This window comes from Arachis ipaensis, chromosome B6 (assembly GCF_059453495.1).
Source record: "Arachis ipaensis isolate K30076 ecotype BB chromosome B6, ASM5945349v1, whole genome shotgun sequence".
Lineage (NCBI taxonomy): Eukaryota > Viridiplantae > Streptophyta > Magnoliopsida > Fabales > Fabaceae > Arachis > Arachis ipaensis.
Window position 1 is genome coordinate 73,205,403 of NC_142441.1, and position 22,895 is coordinate 73,228,297.

Below are 22,895 nucleotides of genomic sequence, written 5' to 3' on the forward strand. Positions count from 1 at the left end.
ATAACAGAACGGATATCCAAATAACAAAACGGATATCCAAATAAGTAAACGGCTATACGGGAATCGATCACCCACGGATATCCAAATAAGTGAACGGCTACCCGGGAATCGATCACCCCGAAACTAATAAAACAGATATCCAAATAACAAAACGGATATCCAAATAACAAAAATAGTGACTCGTGAATCGATCACTTGCAAAGCCAACAAAACGGAAATCCAAATAAGCTAAATAAACAAAGTCTTGAAATCGGCCTACCAAGAGGCCTAAAATAAGTTCACAATAACAACCCAAAAAAGGCCACACAAAACAAGCATGAGCTGACAGTCTTCCAACTTGCGAAAAACCAGACTGACCAACATCCTACCAATAAATGCAGGATGATGTCACGCCCTTTTCAGGCCCCTCACAGTCTCCCAAACTACAGAGAATCGGACTCCCCAACAACTTAGCATTGAGACCAAGAAAGCATACTCTCATGCTCCGGGGACAACTGTTCCAGACCCGATCTCCGGGCCCTTCTTCAGAACGGTCATCAAACCCGGCATGTGATGAGACGCCCAAACAACGTGCTCCTCGCCTGACCATGAAACGGCCAGGAACTCCCCAAATCCTCGACCTCGACTGGAAAAACCAAATAAATGATCTCCTTGCCAAACCACAAACGGCGAGGAAAAGGTTCCTCCAGCGATGAGACCGAGCACCCTCACTCTCTCGCTCCGGGGGCAACTGTTACGGATCCGACCCATGGATCCTACGCCCGGAATGGTCCCCGAACCTGGTTACCTGGGTCCGACCCGCTTCGCCCTTCTAGAAGGCCCGGAACCGGCCCTCTAGAGCTCCTAACCAACTTTCGAATTCAAACGTCTCCTTTATCTTAGCCAAACAAGATAAGATAAGATAACTACCATCACCTATAAATAGAGGACCCAGGTCCCTCCAGGTATTCATTCATTCCTCACACCTTCTACCTCTTAGATCCATTCTGACTTGAGCGTCGGAGTGTCTTTGCAGGTACCACCCCCCATTACTCCAGGCAAGTGATCCGGCATCTGCCTCAACCCGCAAGTTCTCGATCCATCTCTCAACCCGTACCAGAGACATCTTGTACACACTTAATTCGAATCTACTTGATTCGATTTTCATTCAATAACGTTTTTCACCTAATTCGAATCCATTGGATTCGATTTACTACGTGTCTCATTAAATCGAATTTAATCAATTTGATTTATATAAAAATGTGCTTTGGGACTTTGACATTACATTTTCTGATTTAGGACATTCAGGTAATATTAATGTGCATTTGGTTTATTGAGGTGTCTTGTCCTCAATATAAACACTTACTAATATTATTTAAAGATTAGTTACCTATAAATTTTATTAAATTTATTTATTTTCTCAATCCTATTTAATTTGAAGCAAATTTAAAAATTTATATGCAAAGAATTTTTTTATTTTCATCCATAATTCTAATAGATAAAAAATGTATTACTTCAATTTTATCTTAAATATCTTTAATTATCTTTAATTTTATTATTTTTTAAAATTATTAATTTATATTTTGATTATATCATCTCATCATATTATACACTATCCTTTTCTATTTTTATTCTTTATACATGTATAATTATTATTATCTCTGAATAATATAACTGTCATTTTAAAAATTGGTCAAAAATATAATTATCAGTTAATTTTTCTTTCTTCTTTTTACCATTACCCTTTTATTTTACACATAACTTATATCCTTATTGTCTTTCTCATTATTCTACTAAGTACATGTAATACTCTTTTTCTATCTTTCTTCCACTTAATGAAAAAAATAATGATAGATATATGTATGGAGAATAAAAATAATAAAATTAAAAATTAAAAATTTCGAAAGAATAATGACTAACGATGATTTAAGATATTAAATATAAAATAAAAAAATATAGCAATTAAAATTATGCGAAAAAAGATTTTTTTAAATTTAAATTTTTACATCTGCTTCAAATTAAATAAGATTGAGAAAATAAATAAATTTATAAACATTTATAAATTTTTGATCTTGATTGTTATATATAATAACAACCTAATAATTTTAATATTATACTTAAATTTATTCAAATTTTATTATTCTATATATTAAAAAAATTAAATAACTTATAAAATTTTTATTTTTATTTTTATTTTTTATTTATTAATAATTTATTATTTAAAAAATTTTTATTTTTTATCTTAAATTTATTATTTAAAAAACATAAAAATTAATTTTTCAAAAATATTAGAAAACAAAAGGGGCAGAAATGGTGTCGCCCCAAGTCTCCCCCTCCTAATCTGAATGACCACCAATGCTGAACCCCCAACGTCTCTCTCAGGCCATTATCATCTTCGGTCGCTCTGTATCCTCACTCTCTCAAACTCAGTCACCGCGCTTGTTGTCATCTTCTTGCTTCGGTCGTCAAGCCAGTTGGCCAGCTTTCTTCACCATCGCTGTCTTGCACCCAGTCGCACACCTTATTCCCCATCATCGTCACCGCGGAAGAAGCAGCAGGTCCTGGGGTCGCACTCTGTCTCCTCATCCTCTCGTACTCAGAAGTGTTCCTTCCCTATACTTGTCGTTGCCGGCAACAGAGGTAGCAGGTCCCAGTGGGCTGGTCTTCATTCATCTTCTTACTTTGAGCCTCACCTCAAGTTCCTTCGCACAACCCAATTTGGTGAGTTCCAATTAATTTTTCCTTTCTTTCTGTTTTGAAATTATCACTTTACTGATTGAGCTTGAATGCACTTTGATTTTTTTGTCGAAAGATGAATTTGTTGCTGAAAGTTAAATATGTGGGTGAAATTTCTTACTGGAACCTTGAATTTTTTGCTTATCTGAAATGGTCACTTAAATTTGTTAATTGCTGAAAGAATTTGTTACTGATTGAACTTAAAAGCACTTTGATTTTGTTGTTGAAATTTGAATTTGGTGCTGAAAGTTGAATATGTGGCTGAAATTTGTTACTGAAACCATGAATTTTTTGCTTATCTGGAATGATCACTTAAATTTGTTCATTGCTGAAAGAATTTATTATTGATTGAACTTGAATGCACTTTGATTTTGTTGTTCAAAGTTGGATTTATTGCTGAAAGTTGAATATGTGGATGAGAAATTTGTTACTGGAACCTTTAACTTGTTGCTGTTCTGAAATGATCACTTAAATTTGTTCATTGCTCAAAGAATGTTACTGATTGAACTTGAATGCACTTTGATTTTGTTGTTGAAAGATGAATTTGTTGCTGAGAGTTGAATGTGATGAATTTGTTGCTGAGAGTTGAATGTGTGGCTGAAATTTGATGCTGGAACCTTGAATTTTTTGCTTATCTGAAATGGTCACTTAAATTTGTTCATTGCTGAAAGAATTTGTTACTGATTGAACTTGAATGCACTTTGATTTTGTTGTTGAAAGTTGATTTTGTTATTGAAAGTTGAATGTGTGGCTGAAATTTGTTGCTGAAAGTTGAATGTGTGGTTGAAATTTGTTGCTGGAACATTGAATTTTTTGCTTATCTAAAATGATCACTTAAATTTGTTAATTGCTGAAAGAATTTATTACTAATTGAACTTGAATGCACTTTGATATTGTTGTTGAAAGTTGGATTTATTGTTGAAAGTTGAATGTGTGATTGAAATTTGTTACTGGAACCTTTAACTTGTTGCTGTTCTAAAATAATTACTTAAATTTGTTCATTGCTAATAGAATTTGTTAGTGATTGAACTTGAGTTTTTTGCTGTCTTGCTTCATATTGTCATGAATTTTAAGTTCCTCTTTTCTTGCTGTAATGGTAGTTCTGTCAATATCTTGAGTTCTTATTGTACTAAAAGATATAATTAGTTATTAATATTTTTTTATTGAACTCAGTATATCTCCATACTTTTTAACCTCGTGACTTGAAGTTCTTGACATGAGATTAATGATACCCAATTGTTTTTGGTTTTTCTAATGCTTCAAATTGTTTATGATTATTTTCTTCAAGCTTTGTATATTATCTTTTTATGATTTATATCTTTATTTTAAAATTGAATGTATTATGTTTGTTACTTTATAACTTGTGGAAGGGGTTATTTAGTATGATTGTGAATAAAAATATATTAATAAAATTCAGAAAAAAATATACACGAGACTATATCCATTTATATGCATGTTAAACATTGGTATTACAACTAAAATAAAACCTTAGTCCAGATAATCATGGCACCCAATAGAAGTTGGATGTCACGAAGGCAAGATTGCACTGGTCATCTAAGCGAGGAATTTAAGAAAGGTGTTGTGAAATTCATAGATTTTGTAGAAAGAAACCCGACAGTCATTGATAGTTTCGGTCGCATTCTTTGTCCATGCACAAAATGTAAGAACAGACTTAGGGATGAAATATTTTGGGTCGAAAAGCATTTGTGTGATCGTGGGTTTATGGAGGGTTATATAAAATGGATTGCTCATGGTGAGGAAAGATGGGTTGAACAGGACGCAACAAATGTTACCCAAGAACATGAAGAGGAGAATACAAATCCATATGTAGACATGGTTATTGATGCTGCAGGTGATAACTTAAACGTAGTGGAAGGTTTAGAAGTGGATCCAAATCCATCCGCGTCGAAGTTTTATAAGTTGATGAGAAGTGCTGACGAACCTTTGTGGGATGGCTGCACCACCTAGCTAGTTAACTTGAAGTCAGAATTCAACATGAGTGAGAGCTGTTATAATCGAATGGTTGCCATAATCAAGAGCATGCTCCCAGAATCAGAGAAGTTGCCAGAAGATTTCTACCGGTCAAAGACAATGATTCAAGAATTAGGATTAGGATATGAGAAAATTGATATTTGTCCTAATCACTGCATGCTATATTATAAAGAAACAAGTGACAAGACTAGTTATGTAGCCTGCACAATGTGTGGACACCCACGATTTAAGCCAAAGGCAGGGGATACATCTAATAGCAGTAGGGATGTGCCATACTCAATATTGAGATATTTTCCTATTACTGCAAGACTTCAACATTTGTTTATGTCTAAAACTACTGCGCAATATATGAAGTGGCATGTGGATGGAGTATGCCATGATGAATCGGTGATCACACATCCGGCTGATGCTGATGCTTGGAAACAATTTGATGCCACCCATGAACTATTTGCCCAAGAATCTAGAAATGTCAGGCTTGGACTTTGCACTGATGGTTTTAATCCATTTTCTGGCTCGAAGACTCCATACTCATGTTGGCCTGTGTTTGTCACACCTTACAATCTTCCTCTAAGTATGTGCATATGAAGAGAGTACATATTCCTCAGTCTTTTGATCCCTGGACCGAAGTCTCCTGGAAAAAGATTAGATGTTTATCTTAGACCACTGATTGACAAGTTAAAGGTTTTGTGGAACAATGGTGTTACTACTTAAGATGCATGGGAAAAGAAAAATTTTAACATGAAGGCAGCATTATTGTGGACTATAAGTGATTTTCCAGCTTATGGAATGTTGTCTGGTTGGAGCACTCATGGTCGACTTTCTTGTCCGATTTGCATGAAGAACACTAAATCGTTTTGACTACAACATGGCGCTAAACCCTGTTGGTTTGATTGTCATCGACAGTTCTTGCCTGCTGGTCATGCATTTCGTCGTGATCGATACTCTTTTAAAAAGTCAACCGTGGAAAACTCTTTTCCACCGAAACGAATGAGTGGAGTTAAAATCTTAAATGAGTTGAACAAACTCAAGGAAGCTATCTTTGGGGCAAATTCGAGAGGAAAAAAGGGTGACTTTGGTACCATTCATAATTGGGTGAGAAAAAGCATATTTTGGGTGTTGCCTTATTGGTCAACTAATTTGATAAGACACAATTTAGACATTATGCACATTGAAAAAAATATTTTTGACAACATCTTTAACACTGTTATGGACGTAAAGGGCAAGACAAAAGACAACGTGAATGCAAGAGAAAATTTGAAGCTAATATGCAAACGCCCTAACTTGGAGTTGGTATTCGAGAATGAAAAATACAAAAAACTAAAAGCCACATATGTCTTAGATTCTCAACAAAGGAGGATAGTATGTGAGTGGATAAAGCAATTAAAATTTCCTGATTGTTATGCATCAAATATCTCACGATGTGTTAATCTAGCGAATGGGAAGATATATGGAATGAAGAGTCACGACAGTCCTGTTTTCATGAAAAGACTAATTCCGTTGGCATTTCGAGACGTGTTGCCAAAATCTATATGGGGAGTGCTAACAGATCTTAGCTTGTTCTTTAAAGAAATTTGTGCTACTGAAATACGTCCTGATGCTGTGGAGAAGGCAGAGATTTCCATTATTGAAATGGTTTGTAAGCTAGAAAAAATTTTTCCGCCAGCTTTCTTTAATGTGATGGAGCATTTAGTTATCCACATCCCCTATGAAGCTAAGGTTGGAGGACCTGTGCAGTATCGATGGATGTATCCATTTGAAAGGTGTATGCTATACTTAAAAACGAAAAGTTCGAAATAAGGCAAGAGTTGAAGGATCTATTTGCAAAGCATATATTTTGGAAGAAATTTCAAACTTTACTTCTATGTATTTTGAGTCAACAGTACAAACAGGCGGACTCAAGTTCCTAGGAATAATGATGGTGGTTCAAATATGGACGAGAATCACTTGTCTATTTTTAGATACCCATATCTTTTCATCAGGCGAGGTTCAAAAAAATACTTAACTGATGAAGAGCTACATATCATCCACACATACATTCTTGTAAACTGCGAAGAAATAGAACCTTATCTCCAGTAAGTTAGAACTAGTTTATATATATATATACACTAATTTTACAATTAAATTGAATGTTATATTGATTACTTTATTTATTAGACAATTTGAGAATTCACTGAAAGAGTTAGATCCAAATATATCCAATGATGAAATACTAATTGCCCACGATAAGGATTTTAGTAAATGGATAAAGAATCAAGTGAGTGATTTTTGAAATTAAATATTTATAACTTTAAAATTATTTGTATTGCAAGAATGTATAACTTTCAATTGTTATTATATTCATTTGTAGGTAGATACAGGTCACATTGAAAGTAGAATGATTCAACAAATAGCTCATGGTCCTTCCAAGTCTGTCACTTCGTACAATGGCTTAAAAGTTAATGGATATAGATTTCATACTAAGGATCACAATAAAAATAGAACTACTATGAATAGTGGGGTATGTGTTAAAGGAAATATTTATGGAGAAAATGACTTGAACTACTACGGCATTCTTGAGGAGATATTGGAACTGTCATACTTGGACTGTGGAAATACTGTATTTATCTTTCGATGCTGCTAGTTTGACCCAATTAACGGTGTAAAAGTTGACGAGAGATATGGGTTAGTTGACATAAAGTATAAATCAAGACTACAATCAAATGAGCCGTTTGTTTTGGCTAAACAAGCACAAAAGATATATTACACAAAATATCCACATAGTGAGAATAAGTCCAGTTGGGAATGGTGCGCGGCTTGTAAAGTTACAGCCAAGCTCTATATGAATGAAACTTTGCATGATCCAGATGAAGAACCTAATTGGCAGGATGACAGTAATGATTTTTATCAAGAAAGTGTTTCTGAAGTAAGAGCGCAAAGTGTTGTTTTGGAGGATGAAGTTATTTCATTGTTTGATGCAAATGCTCAAATGGAAGAAGTGAACGTAGAAGATATAAATTGTCCAATGGACACTTTGCTCAATGATGAGTTCATCAACGATAATGAAGAGTTTGACGGTAAAGATAGTGAAAGTGCTTGTTCCGAAGATGAGAATGAAGACTATGTGATGTAGATTTACAAGTTTTGTGTCTTTATGTATCTCATATGTTCGATGAAATGCCTCAGCCACCTTACAAAATAAAGGTCAGCTATGAGTAAAACAAATTTTGTTTCTTTGATTTTTTTTACCTATTTTTATGTAACTGGGGTTCTTCAATTGTATAAGTCTACTACTCTACTGCTTCATTTTGAATTGGTTCATGTTCATTTGTACTTCCTTAAAAAAAATTGGATGATTTGATACAACAAAAAGACATTACTCTTATTTATGATAACAGGGATAAGGAAGCCGTAATCCTAATCAAATAAGCAAATAATGACAATAAATATCAATATTAATTCTAAGAGATCACATCTAATATTCCATAATGTTCTAGGGATATTATCTTGATTTCCAACAAGGCATATATACTTGTACTTATCTCAAACTTTCATTCCCCAATTTAAATCCAGCTTACTTAGTGGATCGCTACCACACGCTCACTTTCCACCTTTGTTATTGAAAATTTTATGCTAGAATCCTAACCATGTTATTATAGAGCCAAATTGTGTCCCTAAAAGAAATTTATATTCTTAGGAGGATTTGATCTTCAGATTTCATATTCTCTATGTACATTGTAGCCATAGTGCTAAATTGTGATCTCTTCTAAATACTGCAAATTCAGGTTTGGCAGGTGGATGCTGATGAATTGTCTCTTCTTTTAGTTGCAGAATGACAAGGCTTTACAACGACAGTATACATTTCTTGGAAATGGAAGGGATGACACTCTCTTTTATGCTTGGCTTGGCTGTAAATCTGTAACAGTAAGCAACAGGCATTGTTTTTTTGTTATGTATCATCTAAGCAATTTTTTCTACTGAAATTCACATAAATTTATTAAGTTTTCAAGGTTATATTATTTACAGACAATCTATTTCCTTCTCTTTAAAATAAAAATTATATATTATAGGATAGTCTAATGATGTTTTCTTTGTTTGTTGAAATTGCAGCCCATGACATCTTGTTTGGCATTAAAAATAGAAGTGATTTGGAAGTGAAATTTTATTTTCAGAAGCTGTCTAAATTTTACCTTCAATCTTGTAATTATTATTTTTATTTTTTTTGTAGCCATGAATAAACTCGAACTCATGTATTTGGATAAAGGTTGGTGGTGGAGGTTGTTATTGTGAAGAAACTCTTAATATGTTCTATTATTTTTGGCTTGCAGGAGGATAAAATAGCATTCATCTATCACATGAATATTATGGCTGATTCAGCAAGAACTAATCCAGTTGTGGTTAGTGATATTCTTGCCTGCTCTTTCATAATAAGTTGTTGAATAATTATGTGCAATAAATAAATTAATCTAATTTACATCACATGCCTGTTCAGGCTTAAATTCATGAGAGTAAGGAGCCAATTTAGTTTTTTTCAATACTTCAGAGACTAATCATATTTAAGGTATGTACACATTATAATCTCAGTTTAAGACTATAGCTCGTAATTTTAATAGAAAGCAGCATGTGCTGAATTTTTCATTTTTCTTGTTGTAAGGGGGAAACAGTTTGGAATATAAAAATTTCATAGAAGAAAAAGTTACCACAGATGAAAGCTACATGAAACACAGGTAGCTTTGTTCAGAGTTCAAGGTACAAGTCAAAACCTTTAGTAGAAGTAAGTGCCTTCCTGAACATGTTATGTTTCTGTGAATTTTTGGTCTCGTACATCTTGAAAATTTTATGCTGAGTTTTAGATAGAAGATAGACAAGTGATGAGAGGAAGAGGAAGACCTAAACATATTTTAGATGAGGTGGCCAAAAGAGACCTAATTTATTTAACCATTTGAACAAGTGGGACTAAATTTGGTGTATTACTTGAGTGCGATAGAAATTTCTCACTGCTGTATTGCCATCTACAAAATAAATTTTAGTATATTGCAAATGGATTTCCTGAATGGCATTCAGTTTAACACTTTTTTTTATGATTATTTCATGGTTTATGATCGATGCTTCTGATCCGAGTGTTTATGTAGTGAATGCATTGAATTTAGGGCTAAATTCCTGGTCTATATTTACATTTTAAACTGATCTTGTTAGGTAGACTAGGAACCATTTTAATATTTTCCTTCTTTTTTCTAAATTTTGTTGTTTATATGATGTCTGATGCATTGCACCTTTTTTGTTCTAGATATTGAACTCTCAGGATAAGACAGCTAGTCCTTGGATGGGATAGAATTACTTGTTTTGAAGGATCATGACAGCATATGACATGGATTCTAATGTCGTGTTTAATATCAATTGATTTCTACTTTCTATAATTTCTTATATAGGTAATACTTAGTGATGTATTATTCTTTATATGCGAGTGTAGCTATAGAATTTCAATTTGGATATGTATAAAATGAGCACAATAATTATGTGTTTATTGGATGTACCACATTTATCTAGACCATTAGATTTTATTAGATAAAAATTAAAGGCTAATATAAAAGAAGAGTATTGATGGACTCTAATAAATACAGAATATCCTAGAGTATAATATAATTTTTCATCAAAATATTTTAAAACTATAATTTATTTAAAATATTATATATAATACATGAAAATATTAAATTTTTTATTTTTTCAATTAAAAAAACAGAATAATATATATAATTTTAAACGGAATAAAAAAATGAAATAATTTTAAATATATTTACTTATATTAGTAAGATCTAAACTAATCAAACTTACATAATTAAAAATATAAAATATATAAAATACAAAAAAATAAATATTTTTTATTTATTAAAATTAATTATTGTGCGAATTATTTATAATATTAAAAAATTATTTTCTATTTATATATATTTTAATAATTTTTATTTTAATTTTAAATTAAAAAATATTATTTCAATTTTTAGCACCACTTTTTAAGCGTTGATAAAATTATATATATCCAAATTTTTTATTATATAAAAATACTTATATCAAATTATCCATCAAATTAATTTTTATGTGAATAACGAAATTTAAAATGGAGGTCGAATTTTATATATATATATATATATATATATATGTCTTCAATTTTTTTATTATATATAAATATTTATATTAAATAATCCATTAAATTAATTTTATGTGAATAATGAAATTCAAATTCTAAGACTAATAAATTTTGAGAGTATGTTTCTTATATAATTTTCTGGAGTATTATTGGCTACAAGCCTACAACAATATTTTCTTTCTTCTATATATTGCCTTTAAAACTACAACCTTTGGCTTAGCTTATTTATCTTTTTTATAATAAGGTAGTAAACTATAAATAATTATACCAAAGGAGCACATGAAGTTCGAATTCAAAATAAGTAATTTACTATCATTCATCAATAATGATATTATATCATAATTTAAAAATATACTATTATATATTATATTGTATTAAATTATAAACTTTTATTTTTTTTTTTTTTTTTACTTAATTCGACGACCTGACCAACCCATTATAAATATATAACATATAATTAACTTAAAGGGACTCTTTTTGCTCTAGAAACATTTTGTAAACTCCTTCTCAAATTGGTTTTTTGTCCAATTTAAAAAAAATATTATACGAATCAAGCTGTTTAACTCGTTGGATTATTTAATTTACACATATTTTGTCATAAAAGAGCTTATTTACTATACTCTAAAAAAAAACTTATTTACTGTATTCATAAAGCATTTTTTAAATATTTTAAAGTTGTCGTCCATTAATTACACATATACCTTTATTATTTTTTATTTTTCAGTGTATCCCTTCACCTCATACGCAGATCAATAATTCAAATTTCAACACTTAGACCGTGTGGTTTCAAAAAAGAAATTAAAAAATGACATTAATTAAAAAAAATATACAAAAGACAAATAGACAAAAATTAATATTCTTATATTTTATTCGCTGATAAATTAGAATAAATTGAAATAAGTAAATATTTATTTTTATTTTTTCATTCAAAAAAATTAGAAAAAAATTATGATGATAAAAAATATAATTATAAAAATTTGATAGACAAATTGTTTATTTAACTTGTTGAATGTTAAGGTGATTCTGACTTCAATTTAATTTGGATTATGAGTTTGGAATTAAATTCAAAAATTTTTAAATTAAAAAATTAGTAATTTAATATTTTTAAATATATTCAAGATATATATATATATATATATTTAAAAATATTAAATTGTTAATTTTTTAATTTAAAAATTTTATAAATTATTTTTTTAAATCAAATATATAAACATAATTAATCATACAAGTAATAACACAAATATGTCTATTGGTATTGAATTGATTAAATGGTTTATTTAAATCATATTCATCTACATTTATTTATTAAAACCATACACATAATAACAGTATAAGACGGTGCCATTTTATAACAAAGAAAGAAAGAGAAACAAAAACCAAAACACCCTAGATTTTCTTGTCCTCAGCTCTGTTACCTCACTTCCAAAACTCTAAAAGAGCCCCTTTCTTTGAAGCTTCGAATGCAGCAGAGATTTGAACATGTAACCTCCATTTCTCCGCCATTCTTCAACCAGTCCAGTCACCACTGTCGTCGCGTCTGCTCCGCCGCGGTGCGCGCTGTCAAGCGTCATCCAAACACCTATTTTCCCATGCATTTTCGGGCCTCCACGTAGCCGCCATTTTCCCACTGTGCAGCCTCTCATCCGCCGTTGTGCATTCCTCCGTTCAGCTATATCCATCGCCCTGAAAGCTTCAGCTCCCTCTCCCTTCTGCTGCTGATTTTCAAAACATGTGAAAACTAAGGTAATTTATTTTTCTTTTTTTATTGTATTAATTTTTCAATTATTGTTTTAGTTAGTCTTTGTTTTAATTAGTGAGTTGCTATTTCAGTTCTTGTTGTTCTAGACATTGTAGTTTTCTGTCCGTAGGAATAGTTGGTTTTTGAGTTGCTTTTTTTCGTTGCTTGGGGTTTTTTGTTTTGAAATTTAATTAAAAATTTAATTCTTCTTTTAAAAAATATAAATTTCAAATTTAAAATTAGAAATACTAAAATTTAAAAAAATTATAGTATATCTAATTAAAAAAAAGCACTAAAAGCCAAAAACAACAAACACACGCAGCGCTCTTTACAGTTTGCAATACTTGAAATCAAAAATTAAAAATCCCACTATCCCATTATCTCCCCTTCTTCCATTTAGCCACCGTAGAACAAGAAAAACAAGGATTCCTGATGGTGGAGAAGGAAGGACTGTTGGTGCCGTTTGTTTAAAGAAGGAGGTCCGCTGAAGGAGGTTCAATCCATAACACCGCTGAAGGAGGTTTGATCCACAACACCGTTGTAGCAGGTCTGCTGCTCCTTTCCATCTTGTCCCAGGTTATCTTAATCTCTTCTCATGTTTGTTCTTATCATTAATTTAATATGATTGTGAAGGTACTTGCATTCAAAGTTTTATTGGATTATGGCATCTTCATTGAATTAGATTCTTGATGAAGGGAAAATTGGTTGGTAAAGAATTTCACAATTGAAATCTCGTTGCAAGTATAGTTTTTAAACCAACAAAGAATTCTCTCATGCAAAAATTTGGTTGTCACAAGTAACGAACCCCAATAAAAATAACAACCGAAGTATTCAAACCTTGGGTCGTCTCTCAAAGGAATTGCAGGGAAGTGTTCTTGCTATTGGTTATGGGACAAGTATTTTGGGGTTTTGAATAAGAAACATGGAAATAAATGGCAAGAAAGTAAATGAAACTCAAATGTAAAAAGGTCTTGGCAAGGAATAATGGTCAAGGATCTTTATCCTTGTCACTAACCACAACATGATAATTGCAAGGATTAATCCCATTAAGTCATCCTCTAATGAATAAAGGAAAGTCAAATGAGCTACATTAATCTTAATCCATAAGTCCTAACCTTCTCACTAATTAATCTAGGGAAAGCTAGAGTCAATGAATACCAATCATCATTACTTGGACATTAGCAACTCAAGTTCACCTAAATTACCATCCCAAGCCAAAAACACAAAAATCTACTCTAACATCCTTCCAAGCATTTTGTCAAACACTTGGAAGGCATAAAAGGAAAGCAAAATAAGATTGAAAGAAAAGTAAATCTACAACTATCAATTGCAAGGAAATTAACAACAACAACAACTCAAATCAACAATAAAGGAACATAAAACATGAATTGCATGAAAAGAAAAATGGAAGAAATAAGAGTGAATCTATAACAAAGTAAACAATTACAAGAATAAATAATGGCATCGTTTTCATTTAAAATAAGGGTTTCTAACCGCCGTTTGTACCTAATTATGATGACAATTTTATGTTTTTTAAAATAAGATTGAAACCACCAATTTAAAGTGCTATTTTCGAAACTCACTTAAAAATCTCGTAATAACCAAAAGGCATTGCCATAAATCAAACATCATAACATGATTTTTAATTCATACATGATCCAAAAGTCATAATCCAAGTCATAATTGAAATGTCATAATCCAAAAACAAAGTATCAAAGTAATATTTTTTTAATAATACGTCTTAACATATAATCCTTAATATACTCCTTAATATACGTCTAAACATATCAAGCAAGGTCATGCTTCCTTGTTGCTTGCTCCAGAAGACCTACTTCCTAACTCTTTTGGTGATGGAATCTCATTCTCCTGATCCAATCCCTACAATAAAAATATAATTATTATGAGGACAAGAAATGCAAGAAAAAGGTATATATTAATGATAAGTGGATATTTATGAATTTGAATTCATCTAAAAAATTCACATATAAGAGCAAATTAAATATGAGAAATATTTCAAACACTCATCATACACATTAAATTAAAAAAAATCATATGCTAATTAATTCTGATCTCTGAAGAAAATTCATATGCTTATCACTGTGAGATAACCTTCTTATTCATTAATCAACAATTAAATAAGCAAACTAACTCATCATCCATGCATGCAAACCGCTCCCTATATTTTCATGCCCCACAAGCATCAATATTGCTGAGAATTTTTTGTTAATGAGCACAAGCTAGTGCAGAAATCATGGTTTTAAATTGAAGTTACACCTATCATTGTTGTAATACTTTTTGTATCAACATTATTTCCAAGCATTACAACTGCAAGGAGAATAAAGCAAAGGAAAAAAAAGAGGATAATTGTATTTGTACCTATAAAATTTGTTGAGTGGGGAACATTCCAGCCAATTGTATTGGAATTTTACCTCCTTCCTTAGAAGCAATATAGGAGACTAGCTCTTGCAATTGCGCTTTAACGATATCCAACTCTTCTTGCACATTTGGACCACAATTAGATGATGTGCCAGCATCATTTGAAGAACCTAAATTCATTTGACTAATCCTTGTAGTGTTGTTCTTGAAAGCAACTGTTGGAACAGCTCCCATACCTAAACCTCGAACACGACCAGGGTGCTTTTTCCCAAAAACTACTCCAAGAGCATCAAGAGGAGAATTAACAGTTGATTCCATTGGTTGTTGGCTGCTATGTACTTCAATCTTCTCCTATATATATAAAAAGAAAGAGAAAGAATAAAAAATAGCATTATCTTATAAAAAAGAAAGAAAAGGAAATACAAACAAGTTACTTATTGCACTTTAGTCTTACCGCTATTTCTTTAGCATTTTCATTAACATAACTACCATCTATTTTCTTGTGAGTGATGTCCCACGTTTGAACCCTACTAACTTCTATTCCCGTCTCTTTCGTCTAAAATTTAAGAAAAGTAGAAAGACTCGATCAAAAAATAGCAGCCTCAATCATGTATATATCATTCATCTAATTATTACTTGAGATAGATTAGATATGCAGAAAATTAAGAGATGATGCATGCATTATATTTGAGATAGATCAGATATGCATGCATTAATTGATTACCAATTCAGCTCTTCTTCTTGCAATTGATTTAGCACCTGAAGTATGAGTAATTATTTGTTTTTGCCAGATTTCTTGATTCCTCTTACAAAGTTTCTGCAAGTTGAATTTGGATACAATTAAATAGTAGGGTCAATTCACATTTTTGAAAGATCAAATGTAATAAATTACTTTGATTAGATATTAAAAGTATAATTTATAGACTAGATATTATTACATTAGTTTGTTTAGTTAATAATGGGAAACCGAAGTGAATACACATGAACAACTATGATAACAACCACTCTTCAATTGCAGAGGGCAACTAGCATAGAATATAGACGAGTTTAGACCAGCTATTGGTTGCATCAAATGAAAAGGATAGCATTTACAGAAGAATTATCTGTACGAGCTTACAGTTCATGATTACATTTGCATGAAAGATGACTACATAAAAATACTAAATTATGTAAATTTATAGCAATATTCACTTCTGCATGTTTACCGCAAGAACCATCATCTTTCAAAACTGACTTAAATAGGATAAAAATGTGCACTAACCAAGGCAATTTAGGACTAAAATAAACAGAGATTGTACCACTATTTAAGACTGCCCTGTAGCCAATAGTTCAATTGTAAAAATAAAGATCAGAACCTCTAGCAACTCTAAAGGCACCCAGAAATCAAAATCACTCTTCAACAACATTGACTAATTCATATTCAATTATATGTATTCCAAAGGCTATCAAAAAGGACAACATTTAACTAGGAGAGTAAGTACTTACTTGTGTTTCAGGCTTCAAATGATATTCTACAAATAAAGCCAATTGATCAGGAGCAATATCTTCTGGTGCATTATTTATGATATCGGTTTTACTCAACCTCGGATCATAAAAATCATTCCAAAGCTTTATCCTATGTTCCCTCCATTTTTTGCCAAGCGATTAGAGCAAAAATTGTTTGGCCAAGTTATCACTCACTTTGAAGCAAAATCGAACCTTCAATATTATAACAAAGAAAGTATATTAACCAGCAAATATAATTAAATAATGGCAAAGAAATAAGCTTTAGAGTTTGAGTAATCTTCTTACTAGGAAAAAATATTCCATTGATTTTCAAAAAAGCTTGCTAGAATGTCTGACCACTTTTCAAAACTGATTGGAAATGCTACACAATTAGTGGCCAATTGCCCACAAACTCCTGCAAAAAGTCCAGCTACTTCTTCTATTGCTGCATGATCTTTATCAAAATTGACAACTATGTGCAAACCTTCTGGCAAATTATGCACATCCTTTGCTAATAAATGAAGGCGTGTACTATCTTCGTATTCATCTAAAATAGACAAATGAGTATAAATAAATGAATAAATGAGCGACTAAAGAATAAAATAAATAAAATTTACGTTGTATGTTGGACAGCAACATAAGTAGATAAGGCAACATATATAAAGTGGACAGCAACCTTCTTTTCTTCATCATATATAATATAAACTGCTTATAATAATTTCAAGAAACCACCTTGCCAATAACTAGCTAAGGGTATCACAGAATTCAATTTCTATTTTCAATCCTTTCAAACTAATTCATATACAACATCTATACATCTAAAAATACTAATAGAACATCTATACATACCTATGGCATCAACAGTTGATGAGCGGATAATTTATACGCTTTTTGGCATTGTTTTTAGTATATTTTTAGTAGGATCTAGTTACTTTTAGGGATGTTTTTATTAGTTTTTATGCTAAATTCACATTTTTGGACTTTACTATGAGTTTGTGTATTTTTCTGTGATTTCAGGTATTTTCTGGCTGAAATTGAGGGACTTGAGCAAAAATCAGATTCAGAGGTTGAAGAAGGACTGCAGATGCTGTTGAATTCTGACCTCCCTGCACTCAAAGTGGATTTTCTGGAGCTACAGAAGCCCAATTGGCGCGCTCTCAATTGTGTTGGAAAGTAGACATCTTGGGCTTTCCAGCAATAGATAATAGTCTATACTTTTCTCAAGATTTGATGCCCCAAACAGGCGTTCTAAGTCAGCTCAAGAATTCTGGCGTTTAACTCCAAAACTGGCACAAAAGCTGGAGTTAAACGCCCAAACTGGCACAAAAGCTGGCGTTTAACTCCAAGAAAAGTCTCTACACATGGAAGCTTCAATGCTCAGCCCAAGCACACACCAAGTGGGCCCGGAAGAAGATTTCTGCATTAATTAATCATTTCTGTAACTCTAGGCTACTAGTTTTCTAAAAATAGGACCTTTTGCTATTGTATTTGTAGATCTTTGATAAGTCTTATACTATCTTAGACACGTTTGGAGGCTGGCCATTCGGCCATGCCTAGACCTTGTTCTTATGTATTTTCAACGGTGGAGTTTCTACACACCATAGATTAAGGTGTGGAGCTCTGCTGTTCTTCATGAATTAATACAAAGTACTATTGTTTTTCTATTCAACTCAAGTCTATTTCTTCTCTAATATATTCATTCGCACCCAAGAACATGATGAATGTGATGATTATGTGACACTCATCACCATTCTCACCTATGAATGCGTGACTGACAACCACTTCCGTTCTACATGCAAACAAGCTTGAATGTGTATCTCTTGGGTTTCTAATCTAAGATTGGAACCTTCGTGGTATAGGCTAGAATTATTGGCGGCCATTCCTGAGATCCGGAACGTCTAAACCTTGTCTGTGGTATTCTGAGTAGGATCTGGGAAGGGATGGCTGTGACGAGCTTCAAACTCGTGATTGTTAGGCGTGTGACAGACGCAAAAGGATCAATGGATCCTATTCCAACATGATCGATAACCGACAGATGATTAGCCGTGCGGTGACAGCACATTTGGAACGTTTTCACTGAGAGGATGGGAAGTAGCCACTGACAACGGTGATACCCAACATAAAGCTTGCCATGGAAAGGAGTATGAATGATTGGAAGAAGGCAATAGGAAAGTAGAGGTTCAGGAGGAACAAGGCATCTTCATACGCTTATCTGAAATTCCAACCAAAGAATTACATAAGTATCTCTATCTTTATAGTTTTATTTATCTTTTAATTATCAATTCTCCATCACCATCTGAATTAGCCTGACTGAGATTTACAAGGTGACCATAGCTTGCTTCAAGCCGACAGTCTCCGTGGGATCGACCCTTACTCACGTAAGGTTTATTACTTGGACGACCCAGTGCACTTGATGGTTAGTTGTGTGGAATTGTGACAAAGTGTGATTCATGTTTGAGAGCTCCAAGTCCTTTGGTGCCATTGTTGATAATCACAATTTCGTGCACCAAGTTTTTGGCGCCATTGTCGGGGATTGTTCAAGTTTGGACAACTGACGGTTCATCTTGTTGCTTAGATTAGGTACTTTTCTTTTTATTTTTTAGAATTTTTAAGAATGAATTCTAGAGTTTCAAGGTGATGCTTTTATCATCACAAAAGCTGATTGATTCTCATCAATTTAGCTGCTGAATGTAATGTACTGCTGAAGCTTGGCCAACCATGTCTAATCTTTTTAGACTGAAGCTTTAGACTAACATTGCATGATTCCTGGAATTCTTATTAAAAGTTTTGAATCCCTTTATTTTATTTTCCATATAAGTTTCGAAAATCACAAAATTTTTTTTATAAAATCATAAAAATCAAAAATAGTTTATGTTTCTTGTTTGAGTCTAGTATTAATTTTTAAGTTTGGTGTCAATTGCATTCTTCTTGCATTTTTCGAAAACATGCAATATGTTCTTCATTAATCTTCACGTTGTTCTTGATGATTTTATTGCTCTGATCTTTAAATTCTCTAGTTTTGTGTGTTTTGTTGTTTCTCATATGCATTCTCAATTTGTTAGTGTCTCCTATATGAAAATTTTTAAGCTTGGTGTCCTGCATGCATTGTCTATTTGATTTGAGTTTCCTAAGATTAATTATATTTTGATTGTTTTTCATCATTAAAAAAATAAAAAAATTCAAAAAAAAATCTCAAAACTATGTCTTTTCAAGTCAATAATACAGAGAATTGAAGATTCAGAACATTCAGCAGAGGAATCAAACTGAAAAAGCTGGGCGTTCAAAACACCCAGTGAAGAAGGAAAACTGGCGTTTCAACGCCAGCCAGGGTACCTACTTGGCTGGGCGTTTAACGCCCAAAAAGGTAGCATTTTGGGCGTTAAACGCCAGAATGGATGCCATTCTGGGCGTTTAACGCCAGGATGACACTAGAGGGAAGATTTTGTTTTTAACTCAAATTTTTTTCAAATCTTCATAATTTTTCAAAATCAAATCTTTTTCAAATCATATCTTTTCAATCATATCTCTTCAAAATCAATTTCTTTCCATTTTTTATTATTTTCGAAAATCCTTGCTATAATTAATGATGTACTTCAAAATTTTCAAGTTGTTACTTGCCTATTAAGAAAGGATCAAAAGTTTAAATTCTAGAATCATATCTTCTAATTTCTTGTTAGTCAAGTAAATCAACTTTAATTTTAAAACTTTCTTTTTTTAAAAATTGATTTTTAATCATATCTTCTCAATCATATCTTTTCAATCACATCTTTTTCAAAATCAACTCTCAATCATATCTTTTTTATTTCTAATTTCAAAATCTTTTTCAAAAATCACTTAATTTCTTTCCCAATCTTAATTTTCGAAAATCTCAATCAAATTTTCAAATTTCTTTTTATTATTTCAAAATCTTCTTAATTTATTTTCAAAAATTCATCCCCTCTTCTCACATCCTTCTATTTAAGGGACTAACACTCCTCCTCAAGGTGCAATTCGAACTCTATCCTTCTTTATATGTTCGAATTCTCTTCTATCTACCTCCTCCTTCTATTCTTCTTTTCTTCTGACACCTTAAGTAATCTCTATACTGTGACATAGAGGATTCCCTACTTTCTTGTTCTCTTCTCTTTCATATGAGCAGGAACAAAGATAAAGGCATACTTGTTCAAGCTGATCCTTAACTTGAAAGGACCTTGAAGAGAAAACTAAGAGACGCTAAAGCACAATTCTCTCTAGAGGGCCTAACAGAGCTTTTCAAAGAAGAAGAAACCATGGCAGCCGAAAACAACAATGTCAACAATACAAGGAAGGTGCTTGGTGACTTTACTGCACCTACTCCCAACTTCTATGGGAGAAGCATCTCAATCCCTGCCATTGGAGCAAACAACTTTGAGCTTAAGCCTCAATTAGTTTCTCTAATGCAACAGAATTGCAAGTTTCATGGACTTCCATTGGAAGATCCTCATCAGTTCTTAGCTGAATTCTTGCAAATCTGTGACACTGTCAAGACCAATCGGGTTGACCCTGAAGTCTACAGACTTATACTTTTTCCTTTTGCTGTAAGAGACAGAGCTAGGACATGGTTGGATTCACAACCTAAAGAAAGCCTGAACTCTTGGGAAAATCTAGTCAATGCCTTCTTGGCAAAGTTCTTTCCACCTCAAAAGTTGAGCAAGCTTAGAGTGAAAGTCCAAACCTTCAGACAGAAGGAAGGTGAATCCCTCTATGAAGCTTGGGAAAGATACAAGCAATTGATCAGAAGGTGTCCTTCTGACATGCTTTCTGAATGGAGCATCATAGGAATCTTCTATGATGGTCTGTTTGAACTGTCCAAGATGTCATTGGACAGTTCTGCTGGAGGATCTCTTCATCTGAAGAAGACGCTTGTAGAAGCTCAGGAACTCATTGAAATGGTTGCAAATAACCAATTCATGTACACTTCTGAAAGAAATCCTGTGAATAATGGGATAAATCAGAAGAAAGGAGTTCTTGAAATTGATACTCTGAATGCCATATTGGCTCAGAAAAAAATATTGACTCAGCAAGTCAATATAATTTCTCAGAGTCTGTCTGGAATGCAAGCTTCACCAGGCAGTACTAAGGAAGCTTCCTCTGAAGAAGAAGCTTATGATCCTGAGAACCCAGCAATGGAAGAGGTGAATTACATGGGAGAATCCTATGGAAACACCTATAATCCTTCATGGAGAAATCATCCAAATCTCTCATGGAAGGATCAACAGAAACCTCAACAAGGTTTCAACAACAATAATGGTGGAAAAAATAGGTTTAGCAATAGCAAGCCTTTTCTATCATCTTCTCAGCAACAAACAGAGAATTCTAAGCAGAGCCACTCTGACTTAGCAACCATTGTCTCTGATCTAATCAAAACCACTCAAAGTTTCATGACTGAAACAAGGTCCTCCATTAGAAATTTGGAGGCACAAGTGGGACAGATGAGTAAGAAAATTACTGAACTCCCTCCTAGTACTCTCCCAAGAAATATAGAAGAGAATCCAAAGAGAGAGTGCAAGGCCATAAACACGTCTCACATGGCCGAACCTGGAGAGGAGGAAGAGGCAGTGATCTCCACTGAGGAAGACCTCATTGGACTTCCACTGACCTCCATGGAGTTCCCTAATGAGGAACCATAGGAATCTGAGGCTCACACTGAGACCATAGAGATTCCATTGAATTTACTTCTACCATTTATGAGCTCTGATGAATATTCCTCCTCTGAAGTGGATGAAGATGTTACTGAAGAGCAAGTTGCTAAGTACCTTGGAGCAATCATAAAGCTAAATGCCAGGTTGTTTGGTAATGAGACTTGGGAGGATGAACCTCCATTGCTCATCAAAGAACTGGATGACTTGACTAGGCAGAGATTACCTCTGAAGAGACAAAACCCTGGAAAGTTCTCAATACCTTGTACCATAGGCACCATGACCTTTGAGAAGGCTCTGTGTGACCTGGGATCAAGTATAAACCTTATGCCTCTCTCTGTAATGGAGAAGCTAGGGTTCATTAAGGTACAAGCTGCAAGAATCTCACAAGAGATGGCAGATAATTCAAAGAAACAGGCTTATGGACTTGTAGAGGATGTCTTGGTAAAGGTTGAAGACCATCACATCTCTGCTGATTTCATAATCCTAGAGACTGGAAAGTGTATGGATGAATCCATCATCCTTGGCAGACCCTTCCTAGCCACAGCAAAAGCTGTGATTGATGTTGACAGAGGAGAATTGATCATTCAAGTGAATGAAGACTCCCTTGTGTTTAAAGCTCAAGGATACCCCTCTGTCACCATGGAGAGGAAGCATGAAGAGCTTCTCTCAATACAGAGTCAAACAGAGCCCCCACAGTCAAACTCTAAGTTTGGTGTTGGGAGGTTCCAACATTGCTCTGAACATCTGTGAGGCTCCATGAGAGCCCACTGTCAAGCTATTGACATTAAAGAAGCGCTTGTTGGGAGGC

At 33.0% G+C, this 22,895-nt stretch overlaps 1 protein-coding gene, 2 long non-coding RNA genes and 1 other non-coding gene across 4 annotated transcripts; 3 read left to right on the forward strand and 1 right to left on the reverse strand.

The window, feature by feature from the left end:
- Window positions 1–4,734: 4,734 nt before the first annotated feature.
- LOC148561336 (uncharacterized) lies at window positions 4,735–7,816 on the forward strand. The gene is made up of 5 exons (XM_088490744.1): window positions 4,735–5,278; window positions 6,140–6,467; window positions 6,862–6,961; window positions 7,055–7,204; window positions 7,328–7,816. The coding sequence occupies exons 1-5, from the start codon at window positions 4,735–4,737 to the stop codon at window positions 7,814–7,816; spliced, it is 1,611 nt and encodes a 536-aa protein (XP_088346870.1).
- A 654-nt stretch (window positions 7,817–8,470) lies between these two features.
- Window positions 8,471–10,224, forward strand: LOC107612090 (uncharacterized). Its single transcript, XR_001613594.3, has 5 exons — window positions 8,471–8,607; window positions 9,012–9,080; window positions 9,176–9,244; window positions 9,338–9,457; window positions 9,971–10,224. It is a non-coding gene; the product is annotated as an uncharacterized LOC107612090 (long non-coding RNA).
- A 1,981-nt stretch (window positions 10,225–12,205) lies between these two features.
- Window positions 12,206–17,548, forward strand: LOC148561337 (uncharacterized). Its single transcript, XR_015885781.1, has 3 exons — window positions 12,206–12,571; window positions 12,967–13,142; window positions 17,445–17,548. It is a non-coding gene; the product is annotated as an uncharacterized LOC148561337 (long non-coding RNA).
- Window positions 17,549–21,097: 3,549 nt separating this feature from the next.
- On the reverse strand, window positions 21,098–21,205 carry LOC148561338 (small nucleolar RNA R71). Its single transcript, XR_015888039.1, has one exon. It is a non-coding gene; the product is annotated as a small nucleolar RNA R71 (small nucleolar RNA).
- Window positions 21,206–22,895: the final 1,690 nt, after the last annotated feature.

Coding starts and splice junctions, on each gene's coding strand:
- LOC148561336 (XM_088490744.1), top strand. CDS start 4,735: ATGGTTGCCATAATCAAGAGCATGCTCCCAGAATCAGAGAAGTTGCCA. Junction 6,468..6,861: donor TGGATGTATCCATTTGAAAG/GTGTATGCTATA, acceptor TTTATTTATTAG/ACAATTTGAGAATTCACTGA. Junction 7,205..7,327: donor GAACTACTATGAATAGTGGG/GTATGTGTTAAA, acceptor CGATGCTGCTAG/TTTGACCCAATTAACGGTGT.